Source organism: Oncorhynchus clarkii, chromosome 15 (assembly GCF_045791955.1).
Source record: "Oncorhynchus clarkii lewisi isolate Uvic-CL-2024 chromosome 15, UVic_Ocla_1.0, whole genome shotgun sequence".
Classification (NCBI taxonomy): Eukaryota; Metazoa; Chordata; class Actinopteri; order Salmoniformes; family Salmonidae; genus Oncorhynchus; species Oncorhynchus clarkii.
This window is the reverse complement of record NC_092161.1, coordinates 25,375,385-25,398,912: the sequence shown is the minus strand read 5'-3', so window position 1 is coordinate 25,398,912 and position 23,528 is coordinate 25,375,385. Positions and strand designations below refer to the sequence as shown.

Here is a 23,528-nt window from a genome sequence, read left to right as displayed (position 1 = left end):
GATAAACCATTATGAACAGCAACTACAGTATTTATACCTTGTTTGGCATGAGGCATGCCTCATATCCATTATATATTTGCGATTTTAAAACCGGTTTCCAAAGAACAGCGGATTTATCTGATGCAGTGGTAAAGTTGTATGAATTAGGCTGGGATTCAATGGGCTTTGTCCACAAGGCAATGTTCCCTCGTGCGCGGAGACCACAGTCACAGTAAAGGATGCATATGTTGGCTCAAACGGAAATGACTTTAAATGGCACATTGTCCAAAGGCTGCGATGGGATTAAATCCCAGCCTAAATGTCTTTGTCCTCAAGTTATGTAAGAGACTGCTGTGCGTCTATGATGATACTTGGCTGAAAAATGCCAAGTTATGGTTTCTTATTAGTATTATCATGAATTAGTAGCTAACTGTTCCCAAACTATTATCATGTAAATATTTAAAGATATACAATCACCGTATTATAGAGCTTAAACTTAGTTAGAAGTAGGTATTTATTAACTAACCCTAACCATTGTAGACGACATCATAAAATGACTTAAAAATACAAAAACAAGGAAACCGTATATTTGCTTCTCTGTGCCTGAATGACCTACAGTATTTTACATAGGAGCGACCTGTTACATTGAATTTGGGAGATTGGGGAGTGGGTTGTATTTTGCAATATGTTTTTTTGTTGATGGCTCCATTTGAATTGGTTGGTGTTGAGGCCCTCTCTTTGGCTCCATCCAAAACTACTTAGTTTGCATCTCAAATGGCACCCTACTCCCTTTATAGTGCACATAGGGGTCTGGTAGTGCAAAAGTAATCCCCATGCATCCCCTATTTCCCACGCAACCTGGCCATAAGTAGTGACCTATGTAAGGAAAAGGGTGCCAATTGGGACAGGATGGTATTGTTACCCAGGATGCCCTTTACCTCCATTCAACAAGGTGTAAGCAGTACTATAGGAAGGCTTGAACTGCATCCCAAATGGCACCTTATTCCCTATATAGTGCACTATAGGGCATAGGGTGCAATTGCAGATGTAGCCTTAGCCTTCTCGCAACACTTCTCCAAGGTAGACTGTAGACTTGCTTTCCATCTCTTTCTCTCCTTTCTCTCGCTCTCTTTCTTTTGATCAGTATTTCTTCAGAACGTGTTTTCATTATTTCATGGACTGACAGTGTACTCTGACAGTGTATTCCATCCCAAATGGCACCCTATTCCCTATATAGTGCACTACTACCCATAGGGCTCTCTGGTCAAAAGTAGTGCACTATATGGGGAATATGCTGCTATTTGGGATGCAAACTGGAGGTCTGCAGCCCTTGATTTGTGTTCCTCAGGAGCAGAAGTCTAAACCATATTTGTGGACACTTGGGCTCCATACTTGCGAACATTAGAACATTTTCTCAGTCTCAAAATGCGCATCAGCCAATTCAAATCGGTGACATAGTTGCACCTTGTAAAATGCTATATGTTAGTTGTTCCCATTACATAATCTGGCACATTTAGCCATATGCTAACCAGGCGGCAGTGATTATTTCCTGTTAGAAATTCCACATCAGCCTATCAAGATCTTAAGTCTTTATATCCATCAACCAATGGCATTTCTTAAAATAGGTCGACTTGGCCACCAGATGTATATTTTAAACTTCCAAATTAAAGGTTTACTTTTGCTCCACTTGATCTGTCACAATTGTAGTGTGCCAATATTTCATGACAATGAATCCTTGACTAAGCTACTAAAATTCAAGAGGCACATTTTTGCTCATCCATTTCACACACGTTCATGTGCTTTTACGGGAAAAAGATAAAGGTCTATAAAACGTTTATTATCGTACATCGTTAGCGTATGCCACTAAGGTAATTGACTGTGAATCTTCGGAGTACAGTAACCGTGGGTTAGAGGTCCCCCATCTCATGAAGGGAAAAAAATTACCAGAAGCCAGACTTACAACACTGACCTATCCGTCCAGTTGAAATGTTGCATGTATTTTAGTAAACTTTGATTAGCAGATGGTTTGAGTCATGTTAAAGATGCTCTCATGGAAAAGTGGCCCACTACGTTAGCATTTGTATTTGGCTGATGCAGAATTTGTTAACGGGCATGATCACTGCCACCTGGTCAGGTTAGCATAGGGCTAAATGTGCCAGGTTATCTAATGGGAACTTCCAAAGTAATGTTTTATCACGTGCAAACTACATCAACGATTTTAATTGGCTGATGCACATTTTGAGACGGAAAAACTCTGAACTTAAACTAATGGACCCTTGGTTTACAAATGCCTTGAATACTTGATATGTGTCATTAAAAAACTGTAAAAAGGAGATTTGGGTCTGGTTTATGTTTATGCAATCAGTATAGCAGATTTTTTTTGATCAAGCGCTTCCATAATGTGGTAGGGTGTGTCTAGGATTTTTTATTTTTTTTATCCCAGATTTTCTAGAAATCGTGGTTGGAGGATACTGGATTTCCTGCTTATTCTATCCTGATTCTGGGAATATTCCAACTGGGAATTTCTGGCAAACCTAAATTACAGGAGTGTGGGAGGATGGATGGATGTATGAAGAAATGGTAATTAAATAAGCTGAAATGTCACTAAAATATTTGACACGTTTATTTCTAAACAGCTTCTTGGCTTTCCTGAAACCAGAATTGTTGCAACACTTCTACACACAGAATAAGGAAAGGAAGAAAATACTGGAAAATACTGTTGATCTAAGAATCAATGAATGTTGGTTTTAGGTGGAAGCAACATTGAACCAAAACGTAACCATCAGTAGAAGATGTAAGAATGAGTGGCGATGACACAGGCCAATGCAAACATACCCAATGATATGTAATGGGAGTGGTGTGGATTAAATCATATGATTTTTTGCTTATTGCATATACAGTATAGTCTAACAGACAGTATTATAAATGACGCATAGATCACCTCATAGTAATAATGCCATATGCTATTCAAGCAATGGAGGAAAAGATTAGGGGTGGCATCTCAAATGGCACCCTATATAGTGTAGTGCACTACGTTTGACCAGGGCCCATGTTGCTCTGGTCAAAAGTAGGGCACTTTAAAGTGAATAGGGTGCCATTTGGGACATACTTAGGTTTTGGCTTTGTGGTCGTTGTCTCTTTTTGAGATGTAACTTGGGGATGATTATGTGCATCCTTGATTATCAATGCAATAGGGAATACTGGTCTAATGTGAGTTTTATTGTGTGCGGTAGTTCATTTGTGCTTAATATCTGAAGTTTTAATTTAATTAGGTGATGATGATGGCTGAGTGTAGAACAAAAAGTGAACTTGAAGTTACTGTAGCTAGAAGAGTAACATAACAGTGAACTAAGTTAAATAATTACAACTCACAAAATTATGTTAGCAATGTTCATTGCTAACTTAAAAAAAAAAAAAACTGAACTTTCAGTGTTGCACTTGCAGTAGCAAGTATCCATGAAACCAACTTACCCTTTAAGTGAATTCACTGTGTTAAAAATGAAATACCAATGATTAGTGTTAAGCTTTGAGATGCCATTGGAGTTACAGTGAATACGTGTTTCCAAACCACAAACATTTAAACTAAAGGCAACGGTTAGTACAAGGGAAAAGCTAAATAAATGTTCAAAGTGCATTTATGGTCAAACTATTGTGATCATCTGATTTGTCAGTGGTCATATTTCTGATGGGACTGCACTGTGATAATTGGTCGAGAGATGACTGAGGCCGGGATTCAAGCCTATCCTCCTTTGTCAACTTTTTAAGGTAATGTTTCCACTTTCGTGGAGATCTCATTCATGGAAAACGTTCAGTTGGAAATTACCTTTACATGTCAAAGCACTCTACGCAGATCTAAAGCTGATCGGATTTCATCCCGGCCTGAGTCTGTTAGCATTAGCCAAGGCGTTAGCATTAGCCAACTCAATTGTAGCATACCAAGGTGTTTGCATTAGCCAACTTCATTGTAGTACATCAAGATGTTAGCATTAGCCAACTCTATTGAAGCACATACCAAGACGTTAGCATTAGCCAACGCCATTGTAGCACACAAAGGTGTTAGGTAATGCCAGAGATACTGGATATAATGACAAGAAGCTTGTGTCTCCGCCCTAATAATGGGATTCATTGTCCACAGAGCGTAACGGTGGGCTATCACGCTCCCATCTGTTACTATCTTTGGATTGGTGGATACATGTCGGTATTTGAATACTTTTTTGAATATTCAATGAGGGGTGTTGATGTCAACCGCCTGTATTCAATGGAGTGAGATCCTATGCTAGCCTCCTGATAATGCATAGACCGTCTCGATATTCGACAGGTATAACTTTGAGAAAAAAAACACTATCAAAGTTGCTGGGATGTCACGTGCATTACACTTATATCGGTAAACTCGTAACAACCTAAGCATTAAGAAACTTCTATTCGATCAAATAAGCCTCACATATCAAAATAGCTTTACATTTTTATCTTGACAAAATTCGTCACTCATTGCTTAATAATTAGCTTAACGTGGACAGATGTTCAGCCTGGTAAACCCTCTCGCTTCGCCACTTCCTCTCTGGTAACGCTAAATGACCACTAACCTTCAGACTAAACCTGTTTTTATTGTTCAAAATATATATTTAAAACAATGGTGTTATCCACTTGGACTTTTATTAAAATTCCCATATTTTGTTAATTTCAGCTGCATTAAGGCTTTTCTTTTTCTAAATATATATTTTGGAAAAACAACATAACACTGTAGTTCTTCTAATAATAAATGGAAGCACCTGTAAAAAAAAATCAACAATAATAATAACTTTAATACTCATGAATAATACAGCTCTAAGTCAGACTGACAGGTGGTGGCATCATCATTGGCCTTCTTGGCTCTCCATGTCCCCCAGTTTCTGTGTCTCTCTGTGTCTCTATGGTGACCGGCTGGGCCGCCCAATGTCAGGCCAGCACGTGCGTTTGTCTGTATGTGTCTCACTGGGTGTGGTTGGAAGAGGGCTGGGGGGGAGACCCACTACCCTCATAGTCCAGGGCCTGGAGCTGGGCTTGGGACTCGACCTGTACCTCTATCTGTAGATGTGCCTGTTGGAGCTGGGGGTTATGCACTACCACCCCAGTCCCCTGTGGGGCGCCAGTCTGAGTCTGAGGCGGGCTCCTAGTGCTGGTAGTAGTGGTGGTGGTGGAGGCCTGTACTCTGGGCTTCAGTGTCTGTGGGGAGAGGGGGAGGTAGCCCTGGCCTTGGAATATGTCCTCTTCCTCCTCCTTGTCTAGTCCCAGCTCCAGTCCCTGGATGAGACTGCTCTGTTGGGTCTGGGCCTGGCCTGGGTAAGACCCCAGTCCCAGCCCCATCTCCAGGCTGTTGTGGGTGCGGAGCAGGTCGTCGTGCCGCGTCTCCATCTCAGTCAGGCCGTTGTTCCCGTTCCCGCTGAAGACTAGCCCCTCCCCCTCGCCATCTAGCCAGTCCTCCTCCAGCTGATGGGCCAACCACACTTCACCACCGGCAACCACTTCCCCCCCTCTGACCCCTCCTCTCCTCTGACCTGCTGACATCCCAGACACCACTCTGGGGGGTCTGTCTAATGGATAAGTCTCGTCAGGGAGGTCATTCACAGATTCTAGTTGAACTTTAACCTCTGACCTCTGAGGTGTGGGGTGTGTGGGTGTTAATGGAGGAGGTGGTGGTGGGGGTGTGCTAGGGGCAGGATGGGTAGTGCATGGGGTCTCCGGTAATCCCTCTGTGGCCCGATTCAGGATGACCGGTTCTGGCCAGATGTCCCGGCTGGGCGTACCTTCTCCTCCGCTGCCCTCCTCCAGCCCCCCAGCCCCAGACCCGGAACCCTGCTCTGCCAGGGAAGTTGCCGATGCCGGGTCATCCTTTAAGTCAAGCTTATGGGTTTGGTTGTTGTCGTTGTTTTGAAGTTTTGAGTCTAAAACGTGTCTCAGTGCAAACATATTATCTACATCCTTCTGGAAGATGTGCCAGTCGTCCTGTCTGAGGCTGTAGTCAGTCCTGTGCTGGTACAGGCTCTGGTTTACACTACTATACAGCTCCTCCAGACCTCGCCAGTCCACCTCCTCCTCCGTCAGGTTGGGCAGCTTAACCCGCTCGTCCGTCCCAGACTGGCTGAGTGCTATGAGGGGAGAGGATGAGAGGGTCAAGGGCTGGAGCAGAGAGTGTTGGTGGTAATGTGGAAGTGTGTGGGAGTGTTGGTGGTAATGTTGTATGGGACTGGGAGTGTGGTAGTGTATGGGAGTGTGAGTGGGAGAATTGGTGGTAATGTTGTATCGGACTGGTAGTGTGTGGTGTAATTAGGGGAAGTGTGTGGTTGTGTTGGGTCACATGTCATGCAGTCATGCCCAGCAGCAGAATCTAGCCTGCAGCCTCCTCTATGGCAGTCAGCTCCTTGGGGTTAGTGCCCCCCCCCCCCCCCCCCCCCCCCCCCTCCCCACACACACACACAGTTTGGCCCGGTAAACACAGCACCCAAGCTGAAGCCATAAGCAGCAGAGCAAACACACTAGTCATCTTGACATAAAATGACAATATTTCCTGAAAGATACATAACATTCTCAGATCTACTGTTAGACTAGCTAAACTAAAAAAAGAAGACTGATGATAGGCTTGTTGTTTTCGAATGAGTATCCAGGTAACCTGGAAAAAAAGAAAATGGAATCTGGGAAATAAAGGAGGGGAGGAAAATAGGATGATGAACATCTGCAAAAAAAAGGAGTGTTGAGGAAGGAGAGAGTGAATGATGAGCCTGCTGTGTGGTGCATTAGAAAAATACAGTTACGGCCAATATAGTAAAATTGGAATCATAGTTAGGGTATCTGCTTACTATCAATAAGGTTGGAGTGGATTCCATTTCATTTGAGTAAATTAAGTGAAATTCCAACAATTGGACAAGTCCTTGACTGAATCGAAATGGAACCGACCCCCCTAACCCTGATAGACACACCCTGTATCATTGTTGATTACTAGAGGGAGCTCTTTCAAACTCACTCTGGCCTACAGGGCATGTACGATGTACTAAAGAGCAGGGATACTCAAACCTGGACTTTGAGTCTAGTTCCATTTGTCATTTTTACCTGGCAGTTAATGGCACTCGCCTGGTGTCACAGGTCTAAATCAGTCCCTTACTAAAGGACTAAAAATAAGCAGTGGAACTGGACTCGAGGCCCAGATTTAGGTCTCCCTGTTGTAAAGAGGGAAAATAGGGGAGGGTTTTATATCAGTATACTATAGGCTAAGAGACTCACAGAAAGGACTGGCTTGGTCTCCTCTTTGACCACTTTCGATGCCACTGTTGCCTGGTAAGCAGGTGCCCAGAAACAGAGGTCAATAGGTCAGAGGTGAGGAAGAGGGAGAACGAAGTCCCCGCAACTCGTGTCCATTCTACTACTCTAATGATGCCACGAGGAAAATGGATGCCATTTTGAATGATGCCATGTTGCACAAGTACAATGACTGAGTGTCATTATGGCTTACTAAAAGTAAGTTGATGTACTTATGCATGGGTGCGTCCCAAATGACAGACTCTATATTCCCTATATAGTGCACTACATAGGTAATAGGGTGCTATTTGAGAGACAGCCCATGTCTTTGGTCAGGTAAGTGTGGAAGATGGTGATGTTATATTAGTAACATGTCCGTGATCGTGCGATGCATGAATTAAATGGATGAATGGTTGACTCTATATGCTGTCATGCGTTTTCATTCACATGCAGGGGACACACATTTATCAGGTGTGTGGGGAGGGGGGTTCCTTATGTGAAAATGTTTTGTGCTCTTTCATACTTCATGTCTATCAAATATAATGCTATAATAATTATCAGCATTTTGTTTTTGAGGATAAACTTGTGATTAAACTGATGTTTCTTGACAACTGCCACACTGACCAGAAAGGTCCAATTCAGTTTGACTAAATATACATTTCTTCTCAACTTGGAGCCGGGCATACCAGTTGAGCTCTCTGAGCTTAGTGGTTAAGCCAAGACCGGCCAAAAAGTGACTTTTCAGACAGATATTCTGATGGATATGACTGATGCATGTGGTGGTGCAAGGAGCTACAGAAAGAGATGTGCACGTTGGTGTTTGACTCAAACAGCAGATAAGTTGGTGTATGATCTGGGGGGGGGTTCAGACGGGTAAACATTTTTCTGCTGTAATTATGGAGAATTTGGCTGCATTGTAGAAAGATGACCCCCACAGACTTCACGATGACATTGGAAGAAGCTACCTTCAATTAAGAAGAATTCAAAAGATCCAATCAATCGATTATTAGTTAGCGTAGGTAACTTCCCCGGCATGCAGTCACACACCATGCAGCTCGGCGCCTTATGGATTATTAGTGCGAATGAGTCAATGAGTTGGCCCATGCAGTTATTAGGAAGAGAAGCCTCTTTCAAAGAGAGAGGCTACGTCCCAAATGGCGCCCTATAGCCTATGGCGTGCACTACTTTTGACCAGGACCCATAGGGCTCTGGTCAAAAGTAGTACACGCCATAGGTAATAGAGTGCCATTTGGGACATATCCAGAGAGATCATAAAAGAAGTGTGGATACCTGTGTGGTTCATAGCTGCCTCCATCTTTACCTCCTGATCAGGAAAATAAGAGCAGTTTCAATGTTAATGTCTCAAATCAAATTAGAGGGGGGATAAGAGAAAATAAGGAATCATTCACATTGGAGATGCCTCTTCATGCACGGGACAGACCCCGCTAGGCCCCTAGAGGAGAAATGATGGTGCAATTTGAGTATGGATGGATGGAGAGAGGGAGGAAGCGATGGAACAAGGAGGAGAGGAGGTGCAGGTTGGGGCAGGGTGGAGGGGATGGAAAGATAGGGATGAAGGGATGAAGGTATATTTCTTTGGGTTCCCTTACGAAAAAAGATTGCAGTTAGAGTGCAGTATGCTGTAAATACTGCATCCAAAATAAAAACATCTTTACTGCAGTCATTTTGCTGTGTAACTGTAGTTAGAGTGCAGTATAAGTGCAGTTCGGCAGCTTTTCGACTGCAGTTAAGGCACTTTTACTGCAATCATTTTTTTTGTAGCTAGCTAGATAGAGAGTGTGGCTTCATGAAGGGTCCCAGCTTCCCTTGGAGGTAAATCAGTCATTCAGGTGATGATGATGTCCATGAGTGAGTCCAAAACACAAACACATGATGTTGTTAATGTTTCCAAATCATCAAGCAGTGATATGACAACTTGTTCTTAAACGTCGTAGCACAAAGCCAATATACCCCCCACCCCCCCACCCCCCCCCCCAAAAAAAATATATACCTTCACAGAAATATAAACTATTGTGCGTCTACTGTGCTGGTATAACGAGTTCATTGAGCGCAAGTTTAAAACCAAGAGCTTATATCACCGTGGCAAGGTTTTTAACTGCTGCTAGTGTGATGTCATCTCTCAGGGACACTTAGCTGTAAATAGCCGTCATGGTGGTGAAAAGCTAGACATAGTCGTCAGAGTAGCCAGGCTCAATAGGCTTGTTGACAGAGCTCTCATAGCTAACACTGTGTGAGTCACTGAAGGCAGGGTGTCTGGCCAGAGCACACAATAGGATAGGGAACGTGGCAAAATACTTGGGGGATGTCCAAAATGGCCTATAGACCCGGGTCAAAAGGAGTGCACTTAATAGGGAATAGGGTGCCACATGGGAGGCTTATTTTGATTGTAAACCACTACCCACAGCAGAATGAGTTAAACTGAGGGACACACTATTAGGGTGCATCCCAAATGGCACCCTATTCCCTATGTAGTGCACTACATTTGACCAGAACTATGTAGACCCTGGCCAAAAGTAGTGTACTACAAAGGCAATGGGGCGCAATTTGGGATGAAAACCTAAACCACTTCCACAGTAGAAGGAGTTGAAATGAGGGACACAATATTAGGTTATCATTCTATCAGAAACCAATTCAAAGCTCTATTTCGGGTTGTTGCCGTACCATTCTGAGTGACTGGCTCGGCTTGGCTGCAGAGGGTTTCCCTGTGCGTGTCATGACTACAATACAAAACAAACCAAGATATTCACTGTGTAAAACCCAGGGGAAATCCAATGACCATAAACTCTGGATAACACCGATACAAATCACGCAGCGATGAAAACATTATGGATGTCCAAGTTCCTGTGAAAGTAGAAATCGGGGTGCTGCGGACTGGACACGAATCCCTGAGGTCAGAACTAAGACAGGGAGTGTGTGTGTGTGTGTTTTTAGACAGAAATAAACAGACAATGGAGACATAAGAGAGACACACAGAGGACTTAATGATGAGCCCCTCGACCTTCCTTCCTATGTTGAAATGTTTGCGTACATCAGTGAGAGAATCACCCCCGTTTACATGCAACTAATGACATGCAGGTACAGGTCAGGACTGAACCTGGGTCAAATAGTGCTATTCATACACCTAGTATCTTGTTTCAGTTTAGGGCTTCAAAATTCCAGTAACTTTTTACACAGATTTCCTGCTTATTCCATACTGATTCCAGGTATCTTCCATCCGGGAGCTCTGAAAAACCTGGGAATTTTGGAAAAGTTACTGAAATTTTTAAACCCTAAAGTGAGAAACGTGTTTTATTAACAACACACACATTTGGTCTGAATGTACGACTTGTTTACCCTAATCAACCACTGCAGTGGTTAGTCTTCATATCCGTTTCAGTCTAGGGTGAAATTTTCCCTAGGTACAGATCTAGGATCAGCTTCGACTCCCCCAATCCTCACCTTAACCATTAGCGGGGGAAATGACAAACTGACCCTCAATCAGCGCCTGGGGGCAACTTTACCATACTCTGAGGTAACCCAATAGAGAGAGCAGTAATAGTAGTAGTAGCAGTAGTAGTAGCAGTGTAGCTACTACTAGTACTGTAGTATATGTGTGTTTACCTGTTGTGTCCAGGCCTTTGGGTCGGGGGTTACACTGCTTGTGTCCCTGGCAACTCCTCATCTCCATCAGCTGAGCATGGAGGGCGTTCAACACCTCTCTGTCCACCGAGTACACCGCGTTGGTCAGCTACACACACAGACACACATCCACACAGGTTAATACATCGTTATTGATAAAACAACCTACTAATGAAAGGTGCCTGTGAGTAGTCCACTCCGTAGAAACAGAATAGAACAGAAAATGGAGTAAAATAGAAAATAGAATTGATTCCATGTCTATGGTCCCCTCACCTGGTAGGGGTCGTTGTTGAGGTCAAAGTACTCGAGGAAGCCCGTAGCAAACTCACAGAACAGGGTGTTGTGTGTCTCGTTGATGGTTCTCACACACCAGTAGGTGTTGTTGTTGGAACTGGTGCACGCACAGAACCCTCCAACTGAAGGAGAGGAAGGACAGGGTTAACCAATAGAACCCACACAGACACACACAGAGAGAGAGAGAACCCTCTAACTGGGAGAAACCAAAATAAATGTGTGAATGTGGCTTAATTACTGTGTAGGCTACAGTGCTGAATGACTAAAATGAGAATGCATGTGAGTACAGTACACGTGTAGGTGTAGTAACTACTTAGTGCAGTTCCATTTAGGTGTAGTAACTACTTAGTACAATACACGTGTAGGTGTAGTAATTACTTATTACAGTACACATGTAGGTGTAGCAACTATTTAGTACAGTACACACGTAGGTGTAGTAACTACTTAGTGCAGTTACATTTAGGTGTAGTAACTACGTAGTACAGTACACGTGTAGGTGTAGTAACTACTTAGTACAGTACACGTGTAGGTGTAGAAACGATTTAGTACAGTACACGTGTAGGTGTAGTAACTACTTAGTGCAGTTACATTTACGTGTAGTAACTACTTAGTACATATGTATATGTAGTAACTACTTAGTACAGTACACGGGTAGGTGTAGTACCTATTTAGTACAGTTATATTTAGGTGTAGTAACTACATAGTGCAATACCTGTGCAGTAACTACTTAGTACAGTACACATGTATGTGTAGTAACTACTTAGTACAGTACACATGTAGGTGTAGTAACTACTTAGTATAGTACACATGTAGGTGTAGTAACTACTTAGTGCAGTACACATGTATGTGTAGTAACTACTTAGTACAGTACACATGTAGGTGTAGTAACTACTTAGTGCAGTACACATGTATGTGTAGTAACTACTTAGTACAGTACACATGTAGGTGTAGTAACTACTTAGTGCAGTACACATTTAGGTGTAATAACTACTTAGTGTAGTTACATTTAGGTGTAATAACTACTTAGTACAGTACACATGTAGGTGTAGTAACTACTTAGTGTAGTTATATTTAGTTGTAGTAACTACTTAGTGTAGTTATATTTAGTTGTAGTAACTACTTAGTGTAGTTACATTTAGTTGTAGTAACATAGTAACGTACGGTTCCAAAAGGGGGCAGTCTGCCAGTGGTCGTTGCTGTGAGTGAAACATGTCAGACCAGGTAGACTACAGTCATCTCCCTTCTTCTGCCTCTTCCTCTCTTTCCTCTCCTTCTTCTTCCTCCTGATCTCGTTCAACAGCTGGGTCTTCCCATCCACTTCCTGAGCAACCTCCCTGCATGACGGACAGACACACCCACCAGTCAGGTTACAGTAACGACCCAACAGAGTGATATCATCACACTCTCTGCCCTCGCAGTGCCCTCTCCATGTTGCCAGTCAGTTACCATGGCGATGGATGGAACCATCGGCAGGAACTCCCAAACTCCTGTCTGGTGGAGCCAAGAACATGACAGGTTCTAGCTCCTCTCGTACCACATTATCATTTTTCTCTGGGCCATTCTAGCCTCTGCCCTTCTCCCTAGCCCCATTTTCCTAAGCACACAAGTCACTACATAACACAGCTGCTTCGTATTGGCATTCTAATCCGTTCCCTGTGCCTCCTTTGCGCATCCCAAATGGCACCCCGTTCCCTATATAGTGCACAAATTTTGACAAGAGCCCTATGGGCCCTGATGAGAAGTGAGAGACTCAACCACCTAGTGCAAGGCGATGGCTGTGTTAGAGAGATGGGCTGTTTCCCTCCTTCCACTGAGTCACTATTTTGTTTCCATGCTGCTGCTTGGGACGATCACTTCCAGATCTCTGCACTGAAAGGCCGGCCCGGGTTTGACTGGAGAGCATGCACACTCCATGCAAGTACCATGCAGACGTACCACAAGACAGGATAACGCACAAGACAAATGGGGCCACACTGGCGATGAAACGTATCAAACTCACAGAGTATTAAAGATGCAGTACATCTATGAAATTCTATTGGTCAGTTGAGCACTTCTAGACTGCAGGCTCACTGTGCATCCCAAATGGCACCCTATTCCCTCTATAGGGTAGTAGTGCACTATATTTGACAAGGGCCTATAGGGTAGTAGTGCACTATATAGAGAATAGAGTGCCATTTGTGATGCAACCTTAGTGTTAATATGGTTGAGACGAACAGGGATGGGCGACGGACGATGTGTGGCAAACACGGACACACTGAATTAAAGGAGAGGACGAACTCACTTAAAGGGATGGAGCTGATCATTCTTGTTCTTCAACCTCTCTGCCTTCTCTCTGTTTCTCTCTCCTTTGCTATAGTAGCTGGTTTTAGTAGAGAGGGAAGAGCAACTAAATATGCCGGTTGTTTTGTTTCCTTTCCATGAAAGCTTCAACTCAGGAGAGTCAAGATGACTAATAAAGGACTGATGACTCATAGGCTGCATTTACACAGGCAGCCCAATCTGATCTTTGGCCCAATTATTGTCAAAATATCTTATCTGATTGGTCAAAAGACCAATAAGTGTAAAAAGACCAGAATTGGGCTCCCTGTGTAAACGCAGCCAAGGTAACAATTGTCAGGGTCACAACAAAGGACTGAGAGATGGCCACACAGAAAACAGCAGATATGACAATGCACTATACTAGGGTTTACTCTTACAGAGTCCCCTCTGTCATAGTCATTATTGTCACTTTGGGAGCATTATACCAGTGTGCAGATTAAACATTTTTCTATATTTAAGAATAGTACACATATTTGGGGGCCCTCAATGAGGTACATTACTGACCTGTTCTTACCACAGTCACACCCGTCAGGTCGTCTCCTCTTCAGGTGACCCCTGACCTCTCGCAGGTTCTTGATCTTGTCCTGCAGGGCCTCTATCTGTAATGGAAGGCAACATCTACTTCAACTTGCAGGGTAGGCAAGGTGGGAGATGGGGAGGAGGAGAGGGAGAAATGGGGGAGGAGGAGAGAAAAGGGAGAAATGGGGGAGGAGGAGAGAAGAGGGAGAAATCGGGGAGGAGAGGGAGAAATGGGGGAGGAGAGGGAGAGATGGGGAGGAGGAGAGGAGAGGGAGAGATAGGGAGGAGGAGAGGGAGAGATGGGGAGGAGGAGAGGGAGAGATGGGGAGGAGGAGAGGGAGAGATAGGGAGGAGGAGAGGGAGAGATGGGGAGGAGGAGAGGGAGAGATGGGGAAGAGGAGAGGGAGAGATGGGGAGGAGGAGAGGGAGAGATGGGGAAGAGGAGAGGAGAGGGAGAGATAGGGAAGAGGAGAGGGAGAGATAGGGAGGAGGAGAGGGAGAGATGGGGAGGAGGAGAGGGAGAGATGGGGAGGAGGAGAGGAGAGGGAGAGATAGGGAGGAGGAGAGGGAGAGATGGGGAGGAGGAGAGGGAGAGATAGGGAGGAGGAGAGGGAGAGATGGGGAGGAGGAGAGGGAGAGATGGGGAGGAGGAGAGGAGAGGGAGAGATAGGGAGGAGGAGAGGGAGAGATGGGGAGGAGGAGAGGGAGAGATAGGGAGAGATGGGGAGGAGGAGAGGGAGAGATGGGGAGGAGGAGAGGGAGAGATAGGGAGGAGGAGAGGGAGAGATGGGGAAGAGGAGAGGAGAGGGAGAGATGGGGAGGAGGAGAGGAGATGCAGACACCAACTAACCTCCTGGTCCACGTAGCTCTTATGGTCCTTCCAGGCTCTGGATGAAGAGTAGATCTCTCTCTCACAGTGGACTGTGTCATTCATCAGGATGTAGCACCTGTGAGAGGGACGGAGAAGGAGAGAGAGGACAGAGAGGAATCAACTAAACACATTTTACAAATATATTGGTCACAAAGGGCTTAACTGCTTGCCTGACGACTCATTATGAATTTAATTTAGTTGCTATAGCGATTGCACCGTACATCGGTCTAAACCTGCTGTCCTACAAGTTGTTTGTGCTGATTCATGTTTTGTGTAGGCCGGCTCTTGCCCAACCCATCGGTTTCTGTGACCAATTAGAACGGTCAGAATGTGTTCACATTCTCAACAAGTCGGGGAGGAAGGAAATCCAGACTCATGCTGGAGAAGAAACGTTAGTGGGCGTGTATGTCTTCCAAGTGTGCCTTTAGTATAGCTGGGGTATATGTTGGGGTACATACTTGTGTGTGACTTTGACAGAGTTGGGGTACCCCACGGTGTTGGTATCGTCCGCCAGCATCTCCTCTGACCCGTCTTCTGACTCCAGAGCCAACTCCTGGTCCTCCTGCTCATAGTGGCGCTTTCTGATGACACGTCTCCTGACCGCCGACTGGTCGTCTGCCGCAAGGTCAATGTCATAGATCTGCCCTTCAAACTCCACGGACAGAGATCTGGTGGATCTTGTATGGACGAAACGAGGCCTGTAGCCTAATTGACAACCAAATATCACAGAGAGTTAATTAACATACTTTTTTCATTTCTTTACCCATGTATGTTGGTATTCGGTATGTGTAATTGGATATGTATGTCATTAGATCTTGTCCTGTCACTTAATCTGGAAACAAATAGCCCTTTCTGAACTGAATTGAATGTGATAATTCCATGAGCAAAATGTTGCCACCACTAGGTGGTGCCACAACATTCCAAATGACCAGACCATTGATCTACTGTCAGGAGCTATCTCCACCAGACCAGTGATCTAATGTCAGGAGCTATCTCCACCAGACCAGTGATCTAATGTCAGGAGCTATCTCCACCAGACCAGTGATCTAATGTCAGGAGCTATCTCCACCAGACCAGTGATCTAATGTCAGGAGCTATCTCCACCAGACCAGTGATCTAATGTCAGGAGCTATCTCCACCAGACCAGTGATCTAATGTCAGGAGCTATCTCCACCAGACCAGTGATCTAATGTCAGGAGCTATCTCCACCAGACCAGTGATCTAATGTCAGGAGCTATCTCCACCAGACCAGTGATCTAATGTCAGGAGCTATCTCCACCAGACCAGTGATCTAATGTCAGGAGCTATCTCCACCAGACCAGTGATCTAATGTCAGGAGCTATCTCCACCAGACCAGTGATCTAATGTCAGGAGCTATCTCCACCAGACCAGTGATCTAATGTCAGGAGCTATCTCCACCAGACCAGTGATCTAATGTCAGGAGCTATCTCCACCAGACCAGTGATCTAATGTCAGGAGCTATCTCCACCAGACCAGTGATCTAATGTCAGGAGCTATCTCCACCAGACCAGTGATCTAATGACAGGGGCTCTATTCGTGCCTCTGTCTCTTCCCTGCATGTGTCTCTTTAGAGCCTGAGTAATCCTGAACAGTAAATCAAAGCTTAGGCTCTGGCAGACATGGACATGGTTGTCATTCCCATAGCCCAACATACACAGCTTTAAATACAGAGTGGTAAGTCCACAGATGGATATATGTTACCATAACTGTCCATCTCCATTCTCTATGCCCCTGTAACAACATCTACCCAGCTACCATTGAGCAAGCTGGCTCAGAACACTACTCCCTGGCCTGGACCACACTCAGCCCCATCCCCATCCCCAGCCTCCACCCTCATCCCACCACTCTACTCACCTCGTCCTCCAGAGGAAGGTGGGAACTGGCGGTGTGAGCGCCCCGGGCGGTCGGACCTGGAGGGTTTGTCGAGGCTGCTGTCAGGGCCACAGTCGCAAGGGTCCCTCTGCCGGCTGTCGTAGCTGCTGCGGGACCTCAGGCTCCGGGCCCTCTTCCTGGGGCCTTCCTTCAGACCACCTCCCTTACACTTCTGGATACGCCACTTCCCTGTGATCTCCTCCACACAGTGCCACTTCTGTAGAGGAGAGATAAGGATACGGATGGTTATAATAGTGGTGGATGATTTGAGTTATGGTTTTTACTCCACTCCAATGTAAAGATCTTTGAAGTCATTGAATGTGTCTCAAATGACACCCTATAAAAGTAGTGCACGATATAGGAAATAGGGTGCCATTTGGGAAACAGATTGACTCTTTGTGCTTTGTTAACATCGCGAGAATCGCTACTATAGTGTATTTCTTAATGAAATCGCGCTCTTTCTCATCATGACTTTGTCAACAGATACGCTTTCTCGGAGTCCGTGCCAGAACAACACGTATGTTGGACTGCTGTATTCAATGGGGGAAAAAGTTGAACTGAAAACGAACTGTTCCCTTCGAGTCTCATATGGAAAGTGGGACAACGGGAGCGAGACATTGATTCCTAATTGAGCCCAAGGCCTTTCCTTTCCTCTGCATTACATTTACAGACTTCCAGACAGCACAGTGCTTCTGACAGACAGACATCTCAACCAGATCACAGACGGACGTGGTGGGAAACAGAATCCCAAAACTGAAGAGAAAGATAAACCAGAACCACCACATCAAATGAATTGGATCAGTCTGCTGTCTGTAAACCAAGTGAAAAACCCTTTCCCTCTGTCTTTCTCTCCGTCTCGCTCTCGCGGTCTCTCACCATCTCTTGGTCTCTCTCTCCCGCTGTCTCTCTCTCTCTCCATCTCTCGGTCTCTCGCTTGCTCCCTCTGTCTATACCGCTTTCTGTCGCTGTCTCACTCTCTGTCTCTTTCTTTACCTGTCTATCCATCTCTTTCTTTACCTGTCTCTCTCTCCGTCTGTCTCTTTCTTTACCTGTCTATCCATCTCTTTCTTTACCTGTCTCTCTCTCCGTCTGTCTCTTTCTTTACCTGTCTCTCTCTCCGTCTCTGTCTCTTTCTTTACCTGTCTCTCTCTCCGTCTGTCTCTTTCTTTACCTGTCTCTCTCTCCGTCTCTGTCTCTTTCTTTACCTGTCTCTCTCTCCGTCTCTGTCTCTTTCTTTACCTGTCTATCCATCTCTTTCTTTACCTGTCTCTCTCTCTGTCTCTGTCTCTTTCTTTGCCTGTCTCTCTCTTCGTCTCTGTCTCTTTCTTTACCTGTCTCTCTTTTCGTCTCTGTCTCTTTCTTTACCTGTCTCTCTCTTCGTCTCTGTCTCTTTTTCCATCTCCCTGTCTCTTTCTTTACCTGTCTGTCTGTCTGTCTATGTTCCAAATGCCCAGCTGCATCGCCAGCATAATCTAGTTAGTGGTGCACATCCACAATGTCTCCTACCCCCAACTCCATGAATCAGTCAAGTTGAAAGGGGGGGGGGGTCAAATAAAGTGAAAGCTCATTCGGCTAAGTAAGTAATGTGATAATTTGGCTTAAAGTGTTTGGGGTTGCATCCCAAATGACACCCTAGTCCCTATATAGTGCACTAGAGTAACCAGGGCCTACTACCTTTTGACACTGGTCAAAAGTAGTGGACTATATTGTGAATAGGGTGCAGTTTAGGATGTAGGTTGGAGGGGGGGGACATATCTGCGGACCATGGTAGTGCAGACGGTTGCTCGCTGCCTGGTGAGTGTGGGAACGAGAGTGCCAAACAAAGGACTATGGGTAGGATCGGGTTTCCTCTGTGGACCACTCACTCAGACGCTCACTGACAGACAGCTGACTGACAGATGGCCCTGACAGCCATGTTATATCAAGAGGGCAAGGGAGGGAGGAAGAGAGTCGGAAGGAGGGGAGAGGGGGCGGGGAGGAAGAGGAGGGAGAGAGAGAGAGAGAGAGGCTTGCTGTCTATGCAGTGCTTTTAGGACTTTTCAGCCACATTCCACTCTGACAGACTGTGAAAAACAGTGAGTGAGTGAGTGAGTGAGTGAGTGAGTGAGTGAGTGAGTGAGTGAGTGAGTGAGAGAGATAGAGAGAGAGAGAGAGAGGAGACCCTACAAGCTGAGACTTGCTCTAGAAGTGCCAGACCCAAACTGCTACAGCTCTTGCAGACTGACACACATGATTCATTCATTTACAGATTGAGAGAGATAGCCTGCTGCAAATGAACTGGGTGAGAGATCAGAGCAGAGAGCCAGCAGGAAGGGAGTCCTATTCTTATAGAATAGAATAAGACAGAATGGAACCTTGAGTTTATGACATCTATAAATACAAACGTTCCCGTCCCAAATGGCACATTTAGTGCACTATTTTTGACCTGGATCGGTAGGGCTCTGGTCAAAAGTAGTGCACTATATAAGGAATAGGGTTCGGTTTGGGACAGCCACCTTACTAAGCCACTCATATTCTTCCCACAGTCACACAGTCCTATAGGCTGTCATACTGCCCTGTCACTCTGAAAACACTTCCAAGGTCCCCATGTCCTTTAGGTAACAGTTGCTGTTGTCTACTCCCCTTTAAATACATTGACCGCAAAGGCTTTGAAGTGCTTTAAGCTTTAGCCCTCCCCTTTAAATCATGGATTTGACCCTTGGTGGACTGGTGTCTACTGACCACAGACCCGTGTGTGTGTGTGTTCTAACCAGCTGTTTTAAGACTTTAATAGACTTTCCCTCCATATTGTTCTTTCTAAAGGAACACCCCACAGAGACAGAGGGAGGCTACTAACTAGGAGACTCGGTTAAATAATACCAGACAAGGGCTATAGCTAGCTAGGACTAAACCTCCACATGTATGTGTTGTAATTACACATTCGCTGGTTGCATACGCTGCATGCACACGCACACGCACACACACTAAACCATCACCCCCCCCTGCAATCTTGCATGCTATTTAAAGACTAAAGCGGGTTCCCCCACATAACACATTGGATTTCCTCAACTTCTTTGTTTCAGTAACAATCTTTTCCATACAGTATAATTCCTCTTCTGCGTTGTAGTCTGTCCTAGCCAAAGCACACAGCAGCCATAGACTCTGCAGCCAGCCATAAGTCAAATAGCCATTTACTGCAAATGTCCAGTAATTGGACATTTTTGTACCGTTTGAACGAGGGACTAATTTTTCTCTGGGACCCTTTCATCCCAAACCCATTAAAAGGCTGGCAGGTCCTGGTAGAACAGCCACACAGCCACACACACACACAGCCACACACAGCCACACACACACACAGCCACAGCCACACACACACACACACACACACACACACACACACACACACACACACACACACACACACACACACACACACACTCTTTAGTGGTTAGACCAGCTACTAACCACTGGTGTACAGCCACAGAGTTGGCAGACCTGAACAATACAAATTGGTCCAATGTTCAGGTAGCAGCCAGCAGGGCTTTCTAATGTGAACCAGGCAGCTTGTAAGTGTGCACATGTAAGACGTAATTCTTCATTAAAGACAGCAACAGGGGAAACTCTGTCCACATTCAGGTGGGTGTGTGTTTCAGGGAACCTCGTTACACACTCTATGGTGTGTGTGTGTGTGTTATGGTTGAATGGCGGGAACCCGGTTGCCGAGATTTATGGACCAAAACCACTCTCTTTTCCCGGGATAAATAACTGCGAGAAACCGGTGAATTATAATAAATTATTTATATGAACAGCACGGCATGAAATGGTGCTTAAATGATATGCCATGTCTAAATCAGACTCCCCTGCGGCAGCTGCATGACCAATCATCAACGCTCAGGGTGGGGACGGACAGCCCATCTCAGTATGAAACTCAGTTCACCATGCATGTTGACCAATCATCAACGCTCAGGGTGGGGACGGACAGCCCATCTCAGTATGAAACTCAGTTCACCATGCATGTTGACCAATCATCAACGCTCAGGGTGGGGACGGACAGCCCATCTCAGTATGAAACTCAGTTCACCATGCATGTTGACCAATCATCAACGCTCAGGGTGGGGACGGACAGCCCATCTCAGTATGAAACTCAGTTCACAACGCATGTTGACCAATCATCAACGCTCAGGGTGGGGACGGACAGCTCATCTCAGAATGAAACTCAGTTCACCATGCATGTTGACCAATCATCAACGCTCAGGGTGGGGACGGACAGCCCATCTCAGAATGAAACTCAGTTCACCATGCATGTTGACCAATCATCAACGCTCAGGGTGGGGACGGACAGCCCATCTCAGTATGAAACTCAGTTCACCATGCATGTTGACCAATCATCAATGCTCAGGGTGGGGACGGACAGCCCATCTCAGAATGAAACTCAGTTCACCATGCATGTTGACCAATCATCAATGCTCAGGGTGGGGACGGACAGCTCATCTCAGTATGAAACTCAGTTCACCATGCATGTTGACCAATCATCAACGCTCAGGGTGGGGACGGACAGCCCATCTCAGAATGAAACTCAGTTCACCATGCATGTTGACCAATCATCAACGCTCAGGGTGGGGACGGACAGCTCATCTCAGTATGAAACTCAGTTCACCATGCATGTTGACCAATCATCAACGCTCAGGGTGGGGACGGACAGCTCATCTCAGTATGAAACTCAGTTCACAACGCATGTTGACCAATCATCAACGCTCAGGGTGGGGACGGACAGCCCATCTCAGTATGAAACTCAGTTCACCATGCATGTTGACCAATCATCAACGCTCAGGGTGGGGACGGACAGCCCATCTCAGTATGAAACTCAGTTCACCATGCATGTTGACCAATCATCAACGCTCAGGGTGGGGACGGACAGCTCATCTCAGTATGAAACTCAGTTCACCATGCATGTTGACCAATCATCAACGCTCAGGGTGGGGACGGACAGCCCATCTCAGAATGAAACTCAGTTCACAACGCATGTTGACCAATCATCAACGCTCAGGGTGGGGACGGACAGCTCATCTCAGTATGAAACTCAGTTCACAACGCATGTTGACCAATCATCAACGCTCAGGGTGGGGACGGACAGCCCATCTCAGTATGAAACTCAGTTCACAACGCATGTTGACCGATCATCTCATCCTGGTGACACTTTTTCTTGTGATGGGTAGCCCTACATTTGCTGCAACACTATGCTATAGTAATATAAAGACCAAATGCGCATCTAATTTACCCATCTCCATCTGGCTTTGTTTTTTTGGTGTGTAAATATCATACTTAAAAAAAAATATTCTGCAACTACGGACTTTTAAAACAGCCGTTGCTTTCATACCGTTAAATCAGTGCAGGCGCGAGCAATCTCTTACAGTCTCTCTCTCCATCAACTCCATTCAAATTGCATCCAACATAGTTCATCCTGTTCCAGATTGATACATAGCCCTATATACACAATACCAGTCAAAAGCTTGGACACAGCTACTCATGCAAGGGCTTTTCTTTATTTGGACTATTTCCTATATTGTAAAATAATAGTAAAGACAAACTATGAAATAACACATACGGAATCATGTAGTAATCAAAAAGGTGTTAAACAAATTAAATATATTTTAGCCACCCTTTGCCTTGATGACAGCTTTGCACACTCTTGCCATTCTCTCAACCAGCTTCATGAGGAAGTCACCTGGAATGCATTTCAATTAACAGGTGTGCCTTGTTAAAAGTTCATTTGTGGATTTTTTTCCCTTGTTAATGCGTTTGAGCCAATCAGTTGTGTTGGGACTAGGTAGGGGGGTATACAGAAGATAGCCCTATTTGGTAAAAGAACAGCTCAAATAGGCCAGGAGAAACGACAGTCCATCATTACTTTAAGACATGAAATAAATACAGAAAATGTCAAGAACTTTGAAAGTTTCTTCAAGTGCAGTCTCAAAAACCATCAAGTGCTATGGTGACTCTGGCTCGCATGAGGACCGCCACAGGAAAGGGAGACCCAGAGTTACCTCTACTGCAGAGAACAAGTTCAGTTAGAGTTAGAGTTACCAGCCTCAGAAATTGCAGCCCAAATAAATGCTTCACAGAGTTCAAGTAACAGACACATCTCAACATCAACTGTTCAGAGGAGACTGCGTGAATCAGGCCTTCATAGTCGAATTGCTGCAAAGAAACCACTACTAAAGGACACCAATAAGAAGAAGAGACTTGCTTGGGCTAAGAAACACCAGTGGAGATCTGTTCTTAAGTCCAACCACCGTGTCTTTGTGAGACGCAGAGTAAGTGAACAGATGATCTCCACCTGTGTGGTTCCCACCGTGAAGCATGGAGGAGGAGGTGTGATGGTGCTTTGCTAGTGACACTATCTATGATTTATTTAGAATTCAAGGCACACTTTACCAGCATGGCTACCACAGCATTCTGCAGCGATACGCCATCCCTTCTTGATTGCGCTTAGTGGGACTATAATTTAATTTAAACAGGACAATGACACAAAACACACCTCCAGGCTGTGTAAGGGCTATTTGACCAAGAAGGAGAGTGATGGAGTGCTGCATCAGATGACCTGGCTTCCACATTCACCCGACCTCAACCTTCAGTCTGCGATAAGTTGGACCGCAGACTGAAGGAAAAGCAGCCAACAAGTGCTCAGCATATGTGGGAACTCCGTCAAGACTGTTGGGAAAGCATTCCTCATGAAGCTGGTTGAGAGAATGCCAAGAGTGTGACA

The 23,528-nt window shown here is 45.2% G+C and overlaps 1 protein-coding gene across 5 annotated transcripts in view; it reads right to left on the bottom strand.

Annotated features, from left to right (window-relative positions):
* Positions 1-2,578: 2,578 nt before the first annotated feature.
* The window catches only part of LOC139367102 (sulfatase 1), a 72,653-nt gene continuing 51,703 nt past the window's right edge, over positions 2,579-23,528 (bottom strand). The window contains exons 10-19 of one of the 5 annotated variants that reach the window (XM_071105148.1): positions 16,766-17,000; positions 15,349-15,595; positions 14,870-14,966; positions 14,005-14,099; positions 13,463-13,540; positions 12,343-12,515; positions 11,161-11,303; positions 10,870-10,996; positions 8,539-8,572; positions 5,331-6,104 (exon numbers count right to left, since the gene is read on the bottom strand). In XM_071105148.1, the coding sequence (XP_070961249.1) occupies positions 6,071-6,104; positions 8,539-8,572; positions 10,870-10,996; positions 11,161-11,303; positions 12,343-12,515; positions 13,463-13,540; positions 14,005-14,099; positions 14,870-14,966; positions 15,349-15,595; positions 16,766-17,000 (1,263 nt within the window). In that variant the 3' untranslated portion in view covers positions 5,331-6,070. Of the gene's footprint in view, positions 6,105-8,538; positions 8,573-10,869; positions 10,997-11,160; positions 11,304-12,342; positions 12,516-13,462; positions 13,541-14,004; positions 14,100-14,869; positions 14,967-15,348; positions 15,596-16,765; positions 17,001-23,528 lie in introns of all 5 variants that reach the window. The other 4 variants (XM_071105150.1, XM_071105145.1, XM_071105147.1 and 1 more) reach the window with 4 other exon arrangements.